General features: G+C 42.8%; 1 protein-coding gene across 15 annotated transcripts in view; it reads left to right on the top strand.

The window, feature by feature from the left end:
* SPON1 (spondin 1) overlaps window positions 1–18,243 on the top strand; it is a 361,745-nt gene that overhangs the window by 45,982 nt on the left and 297,520 nt on the right. For 9 of the 15 annotated variants that reach the window (XM_055548546.1, XM_055548551.1, XM_055548552.1 and 6 more), the window contains one exon: window positions 17,411–17,517. In XM_055548546.1, the coding sequence (XP_055404521.1) occupies window positions 17,411–17,517 (107 nt within the window). Of the gene's footprint in view, window positions 1–1,180; window positions 1,613–17,410; window positions 17,583–18,243 lie in introns of those variants that run through there. The other 6 variants (XR_008702987.1, XR_008702989.1, XR_008702990.1 and 3 more) reach the window with 3 other exon arrangements.

Below are 18,243 nucleotides of genomic sequence, written 5' to 3'. Positions count from 1 at the left end.
TGAAAGGCTTGCTCTGTTTCTGACCATGGCCTCCTTTGAAAAAGAGATTACAGTGATTAAAAATAACAAGTTGAGGATCCTCAAGGGGCTTCCCTTATAGGAGGACAATTTGCAGGACCAGTCATTCCCAGATCACAATTTCAAGCCAAATAGAAGAAAATCAGCTGAAATGTTCAAGAATTGATTGAAAATAAGAGACTCTCTTGTCTGTCCAAAGGTCTGTTTATTAGGAAAATAAAGCCAGACCCTGGCTAATGAGAGTGGCTTTTCCTAGATGCTCTTTAAAGGGGAATTTCAAGGAACTTGATGGGGAAAGAATGTCCAGGCGAGATTTCAAAAGCTTGTCCAGCTTCAAGCATAATTAAGGGATTTATTCTAAATGGGGAGGTTTGGAGACCTCCAAAGCTGCTTTGCCTTCTCTTTCTTTCTCTCACTCTGGGGCACACACTGCCATAAGAATGTGTGTCCCAGAGTGTCCCATCTCCACCTGGTAGAAAGAACACAGGCTTTGATGTTGGCTGGGTCTGTTTCCACTCTGGCTCAGTCACACATCCACTGTGTGACCACAGACAGGCCACTTTACCTTTCTGAGCCACAGTTTCTCCACCTGTAAAATGAGACAGCTTTTCCCCCCGTCCTAGTGTAGCTGTGAGAATTAGAAATAATCCATGTCAAAAGAAACTGTCATACAGTAGGATATATTATATATATATATATACACACACACACACACACACACACACACACACACACACACACATATATAATGCTGTGAGATCATTATTTATTTTGGAAATAGAAAAATACTTGGCAGCTAACACTGGATGAGACATTGTGTTAAGTGCTTCCTACTCATCTCACATATTCCTTCCTGTACTTTGGAGCAATTTACTATTTTTATTTTACAGATGAGGACACTAAGCCTCAATAATCAGTGGAGTAAGGATACAAACTAAGGGATGTCTAACTGCTAAATCTGTACTCTTAACTAGTTTTCTATACTGACTCAATAAAACGAATTAGTGGAATGAATTCACCCAGCTACCCTCAGTCTTCTGGGTGGTGTGTCTTTGTTGAAGGAAAACGGCAACAACAAATCAAGATAATAACTGACATATCTTGGGACACTAAGTCTGAAGTGATGGGTCCTTATTTACATTTGCTTTTTTTCTTCTTGTAGATTTCAGTATTGCATTTGCCCATAAGCCAAAGGATTAATTTAGAAACATGAAGAAACTTGCCAGACTTTGGCCAATTCCTTTTGTTTGTGGGGACAGAAACAAATTGAAAAGAGAAAAACCTTAATTTGACTCTTGTTTTATTTTTACATGCAGATATTATATTACCATGTCGGTAAAATTATATGTTTGAAAAGTATATACATAGAATATGAAAAACTTAAGCTGGATGAGATCTTTTAAATAAACTTTGCATGTAGTGGTTTTTTTAGAATTAAGCACTGCTGATGATATTGTAATTATTTATAAGTGACTCTCATTTCCTTTTTTCTTTTTATTATATAACTTTAATTTTTAACTTTTGCTCTCTTTTTATAAGTATTTAGTTCAAATCAATAATGAAAATTAAAAAGATGTATACATATATAAATGCTTAATGGTTGTGGGGCTTGTTCCTTTGAGTTTGATGATACACAAAAGTCAGAGCATACAAAAAATGAAAACATACAAATTGAAATTTTTAAAGGTTTAAAACTTGAGTACTTACCTATACAAGTTAAGTTGTCCCTCTCCAGCTGTCTGACTGAACTGGAACAAGAGATTATAATTGTTGATATGTTCACAAACATGCTGTTTGCTTATTATACATAGAATGACAGATGTAGATCAATACCAATTTCTGTAGAGGAAAAAACTTTAGCCATCTTGTATTAATCAGGATACAGGCTAAGTTCATTACAAAAAGACCAGAAAATACAATATTTTAAATGAGAAGTGATGCTGGGAAAGATTGAGGGCAGGAGGAGAAGGGGATGACAGAGGATGAGATGGTTGGATGGCATCACTGACTCGATGGACGTGGGTTTGGGTGGACTTTGGGAGTTGGTGATGGACAGGGAGGCCTGGCATGCTGCGGTTCATGGGGTCTCAAAGAGTCGGACACGACTGAGTGACTGAAATGAAATGGAAAGTCCACGATGATGGGCAGTTTGCTCCACGTGTCCACCCAGGAACCCAGGTTCCTTCTGTCTTGTTGCTCTGCCTCTTCTAGTACTCTGCAGCCCAGAAGTAGCCACAAGTCACAATACCTGAAACATGGCTAGTCCACATTAAGCTGTGCTATACACGTAAGACACACACTGGTTGTTGAATAATTAGTATTAGAAAAATAATAAACTTCTCGTTAACAATATTTTGTATTGATAACATGTTGAAATGATAATTGTTGTTGTTTAGTTGCTAAGTCATGTCCAACTCAACCGCATGGACTGTAGGCCACCTGACTCCTTTGTTCATGGGATTTTCTGGGCAAGAACACTGGAGTGGGTTGCCATTTCCTTCTCCAGGGAATCTTCCTGACCCAGGGATTGAACCTGCATCTCCTGCTTGGCAGGCAGAATCTTTGTTCCACTGAGCCACCAGGGAAGCCCCAATAGTTGTATATGCAAGCTAAATAAAATATAGTTAAAATTAATTTTACTTGTTTTTCATTTGTTTCTGCTGCTGCTGCTGCTAAGTCGCTTCAGTCGTGTCCGACTCTGTGCGACCCCATAGACGGCAGCCCACTAGGCTCCCCCGTCCGTGGGATTCTCTAGGCAAGAACACTGGAGTGGATTGCCATTCCCTTCTCCAATGCATGAAAGTGAAAAGTGAAAGTGAAGTCACTCAGTCGTGCCTGACCCCTAGTGACCCCATGGACTGCAGCCCACCAGGCTCCTCCATCCATGCAATTTTCCAGGCAAGAGTACTGGAGTGGGGTACCATTGCCTTCTCCGTCATTTGTTTCTACTGGACACTTATTAACAAGTAAAATGAATTTCCCCTGGAAAAATAATGTCTCACATTCTCTTACTCAGTGACAGGTCATCTAGGTGACTTGTCTGTTTCTCAATGGCGTGTGAATCAGTAGAGGGAAGGAGTGTTGGTGTGTGTGTGTTTGCATGTGATGTGCTGATAGGGTTCATACCAAGAAGAAAAAAGGGGCCAATATGTCAGAGTAGCTTGTCTGTCTCACCCTCTTCCTCAGTAAAGGAGGAAGCAGCAAGGAAAGAAAGGAAGAGAAGGAAGTTGGTAAAGCAAGAAAATGCAAGAGAGGGAGAGGAAAAAAGAGAAGAGGGGGAAGAAGAAGAAATAGAGGAAGGGGAAAGGAGGAAAGAAAAACTTCACTGGGATATACATTTTTTTTAAATTTTATTTTATTTTTAAACTTGACATAATTGTATTAGTTTTGCCAAATATCAAAATGAATCCGCCACAGGTATACATGTGTTCCCCATCCTGAACCCTCCTCCCTCCTCCCTCCCCATACCATCCCTCTGGGTTGTCCCAGTGCACCAGCCCCAAGCATCCAGTATCGTGCATCGAACCTGGACTGGTATGAAAAAGAACGAATTTACATTTTTTTAGAGTTTAAAAGTCTTAATGAAGAATATCATTTTCATCCTCTTAATGGATAATTTCCCTCAAATCAGACCCCATTCATCTGGTATTGTTTTATTAAGATTAATTTTAAAATAAGTGCTCTTAATTTGCTATGGAATTTACTAAATTTTCTGATGTCAAAGTTTTTTAATTGATATAGTTGATTTACAATGTTGTTTCAGGTGTACAACATAATGAGTCTATATATACATATATTCTACATATATTCTATATATACATACATGTGTTTTTTTCAAGAGAAGAGTCCTATCTTACTTGAGGGTTAGATTCAAGAGTCATTATGGAAAGTAAAAATCACATAAGTGAAAATTACTCCTTATAAATCCTTTGCAGTTGTACATAAACGATCACATGGATACTAGATTCAAACTAGCCTTATTTATGTGCCCCTGCAGATAGTTTTGTTAGTGGGGAATAGAAACATACTGATATTTCTCAGGAAGTCCAACATCTACTTTTCCCTCCAACATTGGAAGAGACCAGTGTTTCCTCGGTTGAATACTGTACAAAACCATTGGTTTGCTCGTCCTTAGACACTGACATGACAAGTATGAAATACTCACCATCTGATGAACTGAGAGAACCAAGAGCCCCAGCTCATGCTCACTCAGGCACGTGAATACATGTATGTGCATGAGTGAGCATGAAGTGGCAAGTAGCCCAAATGATCTCAAGTATTATTTCCTCTCTCTGGTTGTAATCTGATGGTGTGCAATTGTGTCTGATTCCAGTCACATGCACTTCTCTGGAGCACCTGTGTCAGCTCACCGTGTCACCTAAAGCTTTCTCTGTGGCTGGCTAGCTCTTGCTGATTTAAAGTTTCCCATTTTTACGGGGTGTCTTAGCAGGGTTGGAGTTGAGGCTAGGATAGGAAGAGTAAGCAGTTAGGTAACACCCCAAGAAGGCCTTTTTGAGCTCTACATAGACAAGGCTTCTAACTTTCAGAGTACCCAAAACTGCCATGAAAAGTTCAGGGAAACTTTAAACAGGGGCCTGCTCACATCCACTGATTTCCTGGGGTCCAGGAGACCCATAGGAAATAACCTGGATCCTGTCTACTGTTGTAGTTCCGATATTTGAAAACACAGACCAGGTGGCGGGGGGAAGGACAGGGAAGGCCCACAAAACACTGTGTGGGGGCATGGGGGTGTGGGAGGATGGGCGGATGCAGCAGTGGGAAGACCTGAATTCTCGGCACTACAGGAAGCTCTTCTGAGGCTCCTCCTCTTCTGCTCTTCTTTCTTTTCCCCCTCTCCTTCTCTCTCTCCATTTTCTTTTCCTCCTCTTCTTTCTCCACCTCCTCCTCACAGCAGCAACCCTGCCCTTTGAATTTCCCAAATACACCAAGCTCATTCCCATCCCAGGGCCTTTGTATATGCTCTTCTCTATGCCTAGAATGTCCTCCCCCTGATCTTTCTATGGCTCACTCTGTCTTTTATGTCTCAGCTCAGATGTCATCTCTTTAAAGAGGCTTCTCTGACCACCAATTTATGGTCCCCATTACTTTTGCCTGGTTTTATTTTCTTCATAGCCCTGAACCACTCTCTGAAATGATCTTGTTTATCACCTGCTTCCTCAAGCTAGAATACAAGCTTTATGAGAGCAAAGACTTGTCCTTTCTTATTGGCTACTTTATCGCCAGCACCCAGAACATTCTGTGGCACTCACAGGCACTAAATCATTATTTATAGAAAAATGAAAGTATTGTTAAAATCCCAAGAACCCTTCTAAGAGAGAGATGTGAAATCTCCCTCTAAGAGCTGGATAGAAGGAAGGGACAGCATTTTTCCCTCTGCCAGACAGAGGTGAGGCCAAGGGATGGGGACAGATGGCAAGGACCTCCAGGCAGTGGCAGCAGAGAGAGAGGATGCTCAGTGCCCTGGGGGTATTGGCTGGAGCCTGAGGGCCGGCAGATGGTCTGGGTCCAGGGTGGAGGCTGTTGGAAGGGAAGGACTGGCAGTCCTGTGCACGGTGGAAAGCGGGATTGTTGATGGCTCAGAGGTGAGGAGCACACAGACAGCAGGCAAGAGAGCAAAGGGGAGCAGCTGCCGGCCTCAGATGCTGACTCTGACTGCCTGGAGAAGAGGGCACAGGGGACTGTTGAGCCCTCAAACCTAGACACCAGTTATTAAAGTGACTTTCCCTGAAATCAGCACTTTGTGGAGTCATTTGTGTGGTTTCTAAACCTAGCTATGCATCAGAATCACTTGAAAAGCTAAATACACACACACACACACACACACACACACACACACATATATATATATATATATATATAATCTTCACTGGCCCCACCCTAACGAAAGGTTGGATTCCAGAAATCTATATCCTTTCTATCTTTTTTTAAAGCAAGATGATGAGACACAAAGAGAAGGTGGCGACTTCCCTGTGATTGTGCTTCCCCATCCCCATGTCTCCAAGCCCTACCCCCAGCCTCCTAGTCCCTCACACTTTAGCACCAGGTCACTTCACTGCCCTGTGCTGTTACTGTCAACACAGTGGCCAGTGGCATGTCCTCAAAACCGACGACACAGTGGTGGCGTTGCCCTGCCTTGGCTGTGAAGTGGTGGGAGGGAAGAGCTGTGAGCTTCCTCGAGGCGACCACTCACAGATGAGCGGTGCCTGAGCCAGGATGGACTGCATTGTATTGTACATCTTGGCAACCAGAGACTGCCTCACGTGTAACTTCTACTCATCGCTTGGCGCCTGTCTTTTGGAGTCCAGCAACGTAAGGTCTCCCCTTGGCCATATGGCAGACCTCGAGGTGTTTGTGGAGAAACAGCTGTCATAAGTTCTGATTAAATTGCTTGTTTCTTCAGCCATTCTTTGTAGGACCCTGTTTCTTATGCCCTGCACCTTAGACTCCAGGTGTGCTCTGATAGGGAGGGAACATGGTGGAAGGATTGTCTCCCCTGTTCTGGACACTGTGTTTGTGCTAAGCTTGCCAGGTCTCGTGTTCGCTGTTTTGGCAGCTGTGTCATACTCTGGAATCCCACGGAGCTTGCAGCCAGCAAAAAATTCCTGAGATTTGATGGGAAGGCTGGCTGCCCTCCTTTCCCTGTACTAGTGCAGCTAGTCCTTGAATATCAGCTTGGCATGATTCCCCATTAGACTTAATCCAGCATGTTTGAGCCCATCCTGCTAGCTGTCAACCATTCATGAATCTGGATTCTGTCATTGAGTGACCTATTCACATAATCTAATTTTGGATCATCCACAATTTTGACAAGCAAGCCTTAGAAGTCTTTATCTAAGAAATTGGTAAGCAAGATGAGCAGGTCAGGGCTTAGGACAGAGCATTCTGACCTGCCTTAAAATCTTTCTCTAAAAAGCTGACATCCAATTAAAATAGCTTGAAAGTCAACCAATTTTCTGTTACCTCAATGGCATTTAAATATTAACTGTCACCCTGCTGGTCAACCACCTCAGTTTAGTTACAGATACTGTTTCTTTAGCTTGTTAATGAATCTTACAGTCTAGGTCGAATTATTTTCTTTCTTTGCTCCCAAATTAGTTCAGAGTCTTTCCACTGCAAGTAACAGGAACAAAGTCTAACTAAAGCAAAAATAGAATTATTGAGCCCTATATTTGGAAAGTCCAGGGGTGGATCTGGCTTCAGGTTTAAATGGATCTAGGGACTTAAACAAAGTTCTCTCTCTTTCTCTTTTTCTCTCCGTTTTCCTTTCCTGTCCATTGTTCCCAGTCCCTTTTTTTTTGCCTTCTCTCTCCTTCCATCCTTTATCTCTTGGCTGCATTTTTGTGTGTTGACACAGTTTTTCTTACTGCAGATAAACTTTCTCTAGGGAATGCCAGGGAAGGTAACTGTTAGCAACCTTCAGCGAAAAGTCTTTCAATCAGTTCTCTAAGTGAAAGAAAAGTGCTTTTCCCTTTAATTCCAAACTGAAAAATTCCAGGGAAGGGTTCTGATAGGTCACATACCCAGGGGAATGGGAAACATTACAATATAGAGGTAAATTGCTTCTGTGTTACTTCTGTGACTTGATATTTCAGGAGGGAGAAGGGGGACAGTGGCAGCCCCAAAGATTACATGGTCAGAGGAAAGGGAGATGCGGGTGTCTTTGACAGCATGTGTTCCTTAGAATTTCCTTCCCTAGTCCGAATCTCCAGCTGCATTCTCTTGGCTGATATATCTCTGATTCCTCAGGCACATCCTTCCCATCCATTCCTCTTCCCATCTACATATTGGTCAGCTCAGGACCCATTCACCTGCCTCCCAGCTATTCCACAGTGAGGGAGCATATGGGGGAAAGAATGAACTTCTGTTGAGTTGTTGCAATGTACTTTGTATACCTTATCTCCTTTAGTCTTTATGACAAATGCATGAAATGATAGTGATGATCCCTCTTTTAGACAGAGGAAACTCATTTATCTTTAAATATATTTTATTAGCAAAATGTATAAATACTTAATATTATAAACATTCATTAATTAGTTGTCATAATAACAATATAAATACTATTAGTGCCATTTTACAGGAGATTGTCAGCTGAGATAATGAGAAGTTAAATTATCAGCCCAAGGTAACACATAGAAAGCAGAGGGCATGGCAACCCACTACAGTGTTCTTGCCTGGAGAATTCTCATGGACAGAGGAGCCTGGTGAGCTACAATCCATGGGGTCGCAAAGAGTCAGATACAACTAAGTGACTAAGCACAGCACAGCAACATATAGAAAACAGGAATTTTAACCCTGATCTGTTAGCTACATCCATTATACATCCATACCTACAGCCCTTAAAACCTTAAATGTGCATGATCTTTAGTTTTGAATGGGAGGGAGTTCATCTCTCCCAGGGAATGTTGGGAGCATTCATTGAGGAAGATCACCCAAGAGAACAGAATAAGCCAACCCCACCCCATGACTTGCTTACCCTTGCTCACCCAGGATTTGTAATCCTGCCATCGTATTTGCCAACCTGTCAGCAGCATCTTCTCCTGCCTACTCCGGGCTAGGTGGGCTGAACTGCCAGTTTCTAAGTGAGGCATGTGAGTCACAGCTGTCCAGAGCTCCGCAAGTTGTGCAGAATCAGGACGGGCCCACTATAGCTAATGCAATACTCCAGCAGTCCTTACAGCCAACCCCACATTACAAGTTAAGGCGGCAGCTCAAGTTCATTGTTGCTGATATGTGGGGCATGAAGACTGGGCATCTCAGTAACACAGAGCAGGTGGATGGCAGTGGCTGGCCTTGCAATGGAACTGGAATCTGGTTCAAGATCTTCTCATTGACGTTGGGACTGGAAGGGTCGGAAGCCCAGAGGTAGGGTGGGGAGAGTGGCCTAGACAAGATCCAGTAATGACAATGGGCATAGCAGATGCACTGAAGTTTATATTAGAGGGTTGACAAACCAACATTTGAAAGGCCAGAAGGTTCTTTGGGAGTTAGGTGGGACTGGAGTTTTCATATACTTAGGAGGGGAGAACTCCACCTTAGGTGGAGATCTGAGGCCAGGCCCCAGTGTGCAACATCACATATAAACAAGTACTCATCTAAACAAGGCAGCCAGAGAGGCCCTTGCCACTGAGCTGGTTTTTAGGGAAAGGTTGTAATCCATCTTCCAGCCTGGTTTTCCTAAAACATAAATTAATATGACATTCCCCAACTCAAACCCTCCATTGTGTTCTTGTCACTTCCAGAGTGGTATCCACACTTGTTAGCAAGACTTTAAAGATGTTTCAAAGATGCTTCTCCTCTTCCTCCCCAGCCTCTTATAATATCTTCCCTCCCAGCTCGCAACAAACAAAATACAGAATTACTTCTGGTTTCAAAGCCAAAGCTGGCCCACAATACCTTTCCCTCTCTCTGAGATGCTGTTGTTCCTCTTGTCCACTGGACAAACTCATATACATCATTTAGTTTGTAGCTCAAATGGCCTTCCTCCATGGTGCTGCTACTGCTAAGTCGCTTCAGTCGTGTCCGACTCTGTGTGACCCCATGACTCGCCTTTAACTCCCCCCATAGACTCAGATGTTCCCTCCTCTGGGATCCCAAAGCACTTCATTCATACATCCATAACACCCATCATATAAAAATACCTGCCAATGCAGCCTTTTCTCCCAGCTCTTAGACTGTGTGCTCCTAGAAGGCAGAGGCTAGGTCTTTTCTTGGTGTGTCTCTAGAGACATAGTTCAAGACAAAATGGGTCTGTGTTCTCAGAAAGTTTACAAGTTACTAGAGGAGACCAGCATTTAACAAAGAACTCACAAATATTTAATTGAGATTGGGTGAGAAGTATTCAAGGGGGGAAAAAAGTGTGTTGAAAGGCTATATTGTGTGGGGTTAGGAGGGGCTGAGTGGCCATAATGAGGCTCACTCTCTAGGGTGTGAGGAGCTGCAAAAAGACTCAGTTAATTATAAAGACTTATCCAAACCTGTGCAGAACCTGACCTGTGACTATCAGCCCCAAAGACAATGATCTCCACCTCAGTCCTCTCAGTGGTCCTCCATTGTCACCTACTAGTTTTTCTCTGGAGACTCAGCCTCTGGAGATTGACCCTGAGGACCAGCTTTTTAAAACTCATTGTTGGTTAATCAGCTTGCTGAGTGTCATGATCTTTATGATCATCATCATCATTTTGATCATCATCTTCATTCCCAACATCACCAAGATCACCCTCATCATCCTTTACAATTTTGAATCCTTTATATATCTGCCAGGCACTGTGGTAAATGTTTATTTAGTCATCTTTACATTCCTAAAGAAAGGTAATATCGTTAACCCCATTTTTAAAAAATGAGTATCCGGGAGGTTAAATAAGATCATATACTTATTAAGTGGTAGCTCTGGGACTCTAATCTGAAATCTTTGCTTTTAACCAGTTCCCTGTATATGCTCACAGAGTGGCTCCAAATGGACTTTAAAATTTTTTTTATTTTAATCCTTCATAAGCTTTTTTCTTTAATTTCCTGGGTCTCTTAATGACCTCTCTTGGGAAGCACTTGGGAGGAGTCATTAGAAGATGCTATTATTTATTGCCAAGCAGTTGTCTTCAGTCAATACTGCGACTCAGAACACACTGTGCATTTGTTCCTTTGAGGAGTCATATAATGGGGCTCACTAGAGGGACGGGGATCTCCTCTCTTCCTTCAAATTACAGTGTGTAACACAGTCATCACCACGGATAATTATGGCTTGAAACACCAACTTCAGCCTCCAGAGCCTCCATCTTCTGGATTGTATTCAATAAGGTAAAGTAAAACCTTAGTTTTCTAGAACCTACAGGAATGCATCATTCTGGAAAGCTGTTTATGGGTAGCCCTTTAAGTGCTCTGCACAAATATACAAAAAGATCCATACTTACCATTCAGAAACATTGTTTAATAATATTCTTGTCAAAACAAAATTTTAATACAGAAAAGTTCACAAATCTTGCATCTTGGTGAATTATCACTTGTTGAATACACTTATGCAGCTGGCACCCAGATCAAGAACTAGAAGGACCTGCACTTCAGAAGCACTCCTGTGTCCCCGCCCTAGATCAGCCCTGCCTCCCCTTCCCACATTTGAACGCACTGGCCTGACCTCTAGGATCATAGATTATTACTTTTCTTGGTTTGGGACTTCATATAAATGTCATTGTACTTTATGTATTCTTTTGTGTCTGTCTACTTTCGCTTAAGATTGTGAGATAATCTCTGTTGTTGTAGGTAGTAGTAATTTGTTTATTTTTAACTGAAAGGTTCTACTACAAATGATGCTACTGTGACTATCTGGTAGGTGTCATTTGGTGCACACATGTCTGCATTTCTGTTGATTTAGGAGAGGCAGTCCTGGGTCATAGGGAATGTATAAGCTCAGCTTCAGTAAATACTGCTCAAGTATTTCTTCTCCAACACCACAGTTCAAAAGTTTTCCAGGGAAGATTGCTCATTTTCAGTTCATCAACTGAGTGTGAGAGTTCCAGTTAAGAACATTCGATAATGTTAATCTTTTGAAGGTTATTCAGTCTGGTGGACATGCAGTGGTACTTTACTGTGAATTTAATTTGTATTTCCCCATTGACAAATGAGGTTGAGTGCCTTTTCATATGTTTATTGGCCATTTGGGCACCTTCTTTTGTGAACTTTCTGGAGAAGGAAATGGCAACCCATTCCAGTATTCTTGTCTGGAGAATTCCATGAACAGAAGAGTCTGGTGGGCTCCAGTCTATGCAGTCGTAAAGAGTTGGACATGACTGAGTGACTAACACTTTTTGTGAAGTACTAGTTCATGTGAATTGCTTATTTTCTTACTTTGGGCTGTCTATCTTTTTCTTATTGATCTTTGAGAGTTCTTTATATATTTTGGATAAAAGTTTCTGGTTAAATGTATTGCCAATACCTCCTTTCACACCATAACTTATATTTTCTTATCAAAATTTTGTTTATCAACAGACATTGTTATCATTCCATTTACACATCTTCTTTATCATCAGTGTTTTTAAATGTTCTATTAAAAAAAAAAAACTTTCCCATGCCAAGATCATTCATGTTTCATCTTATGCTACTTTCTAAAACCTTATTGTTTCACTTTTCACATTTAGCTCTACAATCTATGTGAAATTTTGAGTATGATGTGAGGTAAAGACCAAGATCCACCTTTTTTTGTATCTTTTAAAAGTTGTGTTAGTTGCTCCCTCATGTCTGACTGTTTCCTAATTGTCACTGAATATATCTTCTTTCCCCCACTGCTCTGCAGTACACCCTTAATCATAAATCAAGTTTATATGTATTTGTGTAACTTTATCTGGACCTCAAACTATTCAATCGGCCTATTTTTATTTCCTTGCTATAGTACATAGGCTTAATTTCTATAGCTACATTGTCTCAATAGCTGGTAGTATAAGTCATCCAACTTCGCCTTTCTTTCTCCAGGTTGCCTTATATATTCTTGGCCCTCTGCACATATAAATTTTAGAATCAGCTTGTCAATATCACAAAATCATGCTGTGATTTTAATGTAAGTTGCCCTAAATTTATAAATCAATTTGAGAAGAATTGACATCTTTACAACACTGAATCTACCAGTCTATGAATATGATTCAGTAAATACAATTACATACCAACTCTGCTATCCACTGTGCTGGGCTAAGATGTGATTCTTACCTTTGAAGGACTTACAAATAGGTAAACAAATACTTGCACACAAAATATTTAATGTGATCATTTCATCGCTGATAATAATAAGAGCTAATATTTATTGTATCTGTTATCTGCCAACAATGGTTTTAAGGACTTTCATGCATTACTTATGCTTCACATTGATATGTTGAGGTAAATACTGTTATTAGGCCCACTGTATCAGCCAGTTCAGTAGCTCAGTTATATCTGACTCTTTGCGAACCCATGAACTGCAGCACACCAGGCTTCCCTGTCCATCACCAACTCCCGGAGCCTGCTCAAACTCATGTCCATTGAGTCAATGATGCCATCTAATCATCTCATCCTCTGTTATCCCCTTATCCTCCTGCCTTCAATCTTTCCCAGCATCAGGGTCTTTTCCAATGAGTCAGTTCTTCGCATCCGGTGGCCAAAGTATTGAAGCTTCAGCATCAGTCCTTCCAATGAATATTCAGGACTGATTTCCTTTAGGATTGACTGGTTGGATCTCCTTGCAGTCCAAGGGACTCTCAAGAATATTCTCCAACACCACAGTTCAAAAGCATCAATTCTTTAGCGCTCAGCTTTCTTTATGGTCCAACTCTCACATCCATATATGACAACTGGAAAAACCATAGTTTTGACTCTTGGACCTTTGTCAGTAAAGTAATGTCTCTGCTTTTTAATATGCTGTCTAGGTTGGTTATAGCTTTTCTTCCAAGGAACAAGTGTTTTTTAATTTCATGGCTTCAGTCACCATCTGCAGTGATTTTGGAGCCCAGAGAAATGAAGTCTGTCACTGTTTCCACTGTTTCCCCATCTATTTGCCATGAAGTGATGGGACCAGATGCCATGATCTTAGCTTTCTTAGCTTACTCCTTTCCCAATTGGAATTTTAACAAGATCCAAGGGAAAAGAGCACCCAGGTCTTGATGGGGCAGTCAAAGGAAACATTACAGAAAAGATGAAAATTTAGCTGATTTCTAAAGAAGTTTTCCAGGAATGGAGGAGGTGGAACATTCCAGGTGTATGAATAGCCAAGTGGGAAAAAAAAATACTGTAGGATGAAATGATGGCTTTTCAGGAAACTGCCAGTGAGAGAGTCCCAGGACTGAAATGTGGTGTAGCAGGGAATGGAAATATGGTTGGTGGAGCTTCCCAGAGAGACAGAGTCTGTGGGCCCATCAGTCTATGGAGTTTGAGCTGCAGCCTGAAGTCACTGACTGTGCGGCAGAGACTGCGTGTCTAGCTTAGGTTGGGTTCCTCAGAAGCAGGTATTATTCATTTCTTAGGGTTCCCATGTATAGTACCATAAACCCGTGGCTTAAAACAACAGAAATATATTTGCTCACAGTTCTCAAGGCGAAAAGTCTGAACTCAAGGTGCTGTCAGAGCTGTTTCCTTTTGGAGGCTCCAGGGAGTTTCTTCGTGCCTCTCCTAGCCTCTGGCGGCCATCCTTGCCATTTACTGGCTTGGGGGCGCCTCACTCCCATCTCTGCTTCTGTCATCACTTGTCATTCTTCCCTGTGTGTCTCTGTGTCTCTTTGTCTAAGGACATTGGCCATAGGCACTTGGACCAATGCACTTGGACTTATGGTCACCTTAATCCAGTATTATGATCTCATCTTAACTAATTACATCTGCAAAGACCCTATTTCCAAAAAAGGTCACATTTCCAGGAACCTGGGGTTAGGGTTTTAACATACATTTTAGAAGGACACAATTTAACCCAGAACAAACCCTCAGGGGATGATTGGGGTGCAAGTGACTCTTAAAGGAAGTACTCCCAGGGGAAGCCAATAAGGGGTTAGGGACGTGGGACAGGAGAGGAAGAAACCTCACCTGGCCGTGACCCCAGGTGAGCTCTGATCCTGCAGGGCCATTTAGAGATGTCAGGTCCTCAGAATCGTCACCTGGTGCAAGGGAGCTGGGCCTTTCGTGTTAGGCAGAGAGACTCCAGTGACCTGAGGCTGGTCCTTCAGGAATGAGCCATGGGTGCCAGCCTCTGGAAGCAAAGGCTTATCAGTGCCAGGGCCACGTACCAGGGCCTTTGTACTATGGCACAAAGGAATTTGAGGTGATCTGGGCACAGTCCCTTTACTGTCTGCCTCTTACTCTCTGTTCCCCTTCCTCCAGAAGTGTGTAGGTTGGCTTTGAAGGCCCTCCACCCCAACCTAGATAACCTCAGACTGCTGTGGGGCTATCTGTCTATCCCTCAGAGATCTCAGTTCTTTCTCTTGACATTAAAGTCATCAATTTCTGTGTGTCATTGCTTAGCACCCCACATTTTTTGCTCTTCTCTACTTCATTATGTCTTTTTTTTTTCCCTCAACCTTTCTTCCTTACTTTCTATCTGACCTTTTATAGACATTAGTAGCCAATCTTTGTGGTTATTCAGAAACCTAGGTTCCTCCCATCTTGTGGCTCCAATCCTTCTCCTGGGGTATCAGGGTCCTCTGCTGGATTCCCCTGCATGCAGCAGGCAGAGTTGGGAAAGGAAGGATGGAGAATCATGTAGAAAATTTGGAGGGGCCAGGCAGGAAGTGGCATTCATCCTGTCTGTCCATGTTTTCCGCCAGCAGGACTGGGACCCAAGCAGGACAAACTGCAAGGGAGGCTGGGAATATGTTCCAGCTAAGTGCCCACAAGAAATAGATGTGTTTTGCCACATCCTCAGTTTTCATTCCAATCCCAAAGAAAGGCAATGCCAAAGAATGTTCAAACTACCACACAATTGCACTCATCTCACACACTAGTAAAGTAATTCTCTAAATTCTCCAAGCCAGGCTTCAACAATACATGAACTGTGACTTCCAGATGTTCAAACTGGATTTAGAAAGGGCAGAGGAACCAGAGATCAAATTGCCAACATCTGTTGGATCATTGAAAAAGCAAGAGAGTTCCAGAAAAACATCTACTTCTGCTTTATTGACTATGCCAAAGCCTTTGACTGTGTGTGGATTGCTACAAACTGTGGCAAATTCTTAAAGAGATGGGAATACCAGACCACCTGACCTGCCTTTTGAGAAATCTGTATGCAGTTCAGGAAGCAACAGTTAGAACTGGACATGGAACAACAGATTGGAAAGGAGTACGTCAAGACTGTATATTGTCACCCTGCTTATTTAACTTATATGCAGAGTACATCCGGAGAAGGCAATGGCACCCCACTCCAGTACTCTTGCCTGGAAAATCCCATGGACGGAGGAGCCTGGAAGGCTGCAGTCCATGGGGTCGCTAAGAGTCGGACTCAACTGAGCGACTTCACTTTCACTTTTTACTTTCATGCACTGGAGAAGGAAATGGCAACCCACTCCAGTGTTCTTGCCTGAAGAATCCCAGGGATAGGGGAGCCTGGTGGGCTGCTGTCTATGGGGTTGCACAGAGTCGGACACAACTGAAGCGATGCAGAAGCAGCAGCAGCAGCAGAAGCAGAGTACATCATAAGAAATGCTGGGCTGGATGAAGCACAAGCTGGAATCAAGATTGCCAGGAGAAATATCAATAACCTCAGATATGCAGATGATATCACCCTTATGGCAGAAAGCAAAAAAAACTAAAGAGCCTCTTGATGAAAGTGAAAGAGGAGAGTGAAAAAGTTGGCTTAAAGCTCAACATTCAGAAAGCTAAGATCGTGGCATCTGGTCCCATCACTTCATGGCAAATAGATGGGGAAACAGTGACAGACTTCATTTCTTTGTGCTTCAAAATCACTGCAAATGGTGACTAAAGCCATGAAATTAAAAGACGCTTGCTCCTTGGAAGAAAAGCTATGACCAACCTAGACAGCATATTAAAAAACAGAGACATTACTTTGCTGACAAAGGTCCACATAGTCAAAGCTATGTTTTTTCCAATAGTTATGTATGGATGTGAGAGTTGGACTATCAAGAAAGCTGAGCTCCAAAGAATTTTGAACTGTGGTATTAACTTTTGCTTTTGAACTGTGGTGTTGGAGAAGACTCTTGAGAGAACCTTGGACTGCAAGGGGATCCAACCAGTCCATCCTAAAGGAGATCAGTCCTGAATATTCATTGGAAGGAATGATGCTGAAGCTGAAACTCCAATATTTTGGCCACCTGATGCGAAGAACTGACTCATTGGAAAAGACCCTGATGCTGGGAAAGATTGAAGGTGGGAGGAGAAGGGGACGACAGAATATGAGGTAGTTGGATGGCATCACTGACTCGATGGACATGATTTTGAGTATACTCTAGGAGTTGGTGATGGACAGCGAGGCCTGGTGTGCTGCAGTTCATGGGGTCGCAAAGAGTCAGACAGGACTGAGTGACTAAACTGAACTGATAAGGAGTTTATGCTGCAAGCACCTGAGTCTCTCTCGGGCCAATCTATGGAAGTATATAACATTAGATAACTGTCAAGACGAGTTGCTGACCATGTACTATTTTTATCGAATTGTCATTACTAAGAGCGTTCATCTCAGGCTTGGTTGATTCAACAATTCCCAAGTGAGATCACAGTTCAGGTGTTTCAGCAGGTTCTGAAATGTGAGAGGGGGCTGGGTGGCGAGGGTGAAAGTTCATCACTCTACAAAATGAGCCTTTCCCGCCATCACCTGCCCTTGCAGCCCACAGGTCTGGGATGCTGATGAGGGCTCACATTGATCCATTTGACAAATGGAAGACAGCTGATTCTTGTGCTTATCATCTGCTTTCTTCTTATCTTGCAGTGACGCTTTCAGCTGCCCCTCCCTCCTATTTCAGAGGATTCACCTTAATCGCCCTCAAAGAGAACAGAGAGGGTGATAAAGAGGAAGACCATGCTGGGACCTTCCAGGTAAGAACGCTTCTGGGCTTACCCAGGGTCCTCCATCGCTGTAGTAGGTAGAGGCCAGCTGCAAGGTGAGTGTGCTGTGGAGGCTGATGGAAAGGAGTGGGACAGGTATCTGAGCAGGCTTCTTGTGCAATTCCCTTGACCATTGGCCAGGTGGGCCAGGGCCATGGAAAGACCCATAATAGGGTGCGCAGCAGACGCCTCAAGTCTCCCTTAAGGCCATGGGGCTTGGCCTCCAGGCAGGGCTCTTCTGGGGCTCATGGTGCCTTGGGCAGCAGACAGTCCAGTGTGCTGAGAACTTCCAGAACCCTGGCGAGGATCCGGCTGTTTTTCCTGTGCAGCCGCTTCTTGACTGGCAATTCTCAAGTGTAAACGGAACAAGAGCTTAGGATGACCAGACTGGAGGGAGTTCAAAGCACAGGAGAAGGACTATTAAGGGAACGAAGAGATTGATTTATGAGGGAAGATTAAAAGAATTAAACATGCTTTGCTTGGCTAAATGAACAAGGCCGAGTTGAAGAGGTGGTAATGGTCTTTAAATGTCAGTCCTCACAGAGCAGCCTCCTCCAGAGGAGGCCTCATTTGACTTTGTACAAAAGGGCGCAGCAAGACGAAAGTGGGTCAGGAGAAGAAAGGGAATCTCAAAGGCAAGGGCCCTGACAGTGAGTCATATTTCACCGTGCAACATTCTTCCAAGGGAAGTGGCGGGAACATCACCCCCTTTTCAGA

This window comes from Bubalus kerabau, chromosome 15, assembly GCF_029407905.1.
Source record: "Bubalus kerabau isolate K-KA32 ecotype Philippines breed swamp buffalo chromosome 15, PCC_UOA_SB_1v2, whole genome shotgun sequence".
NCBI lineage: Eukaryota > Metazoa > Chordata > Mammalia > Artiodactyla > Bovidae > Bubalus > Bubalus kerabau.
The sequence above is the reverse complement of the archived record's forward strand: the minus strand, read 5'-3'. Positions and strand labels throughout refer to the sequence as shown.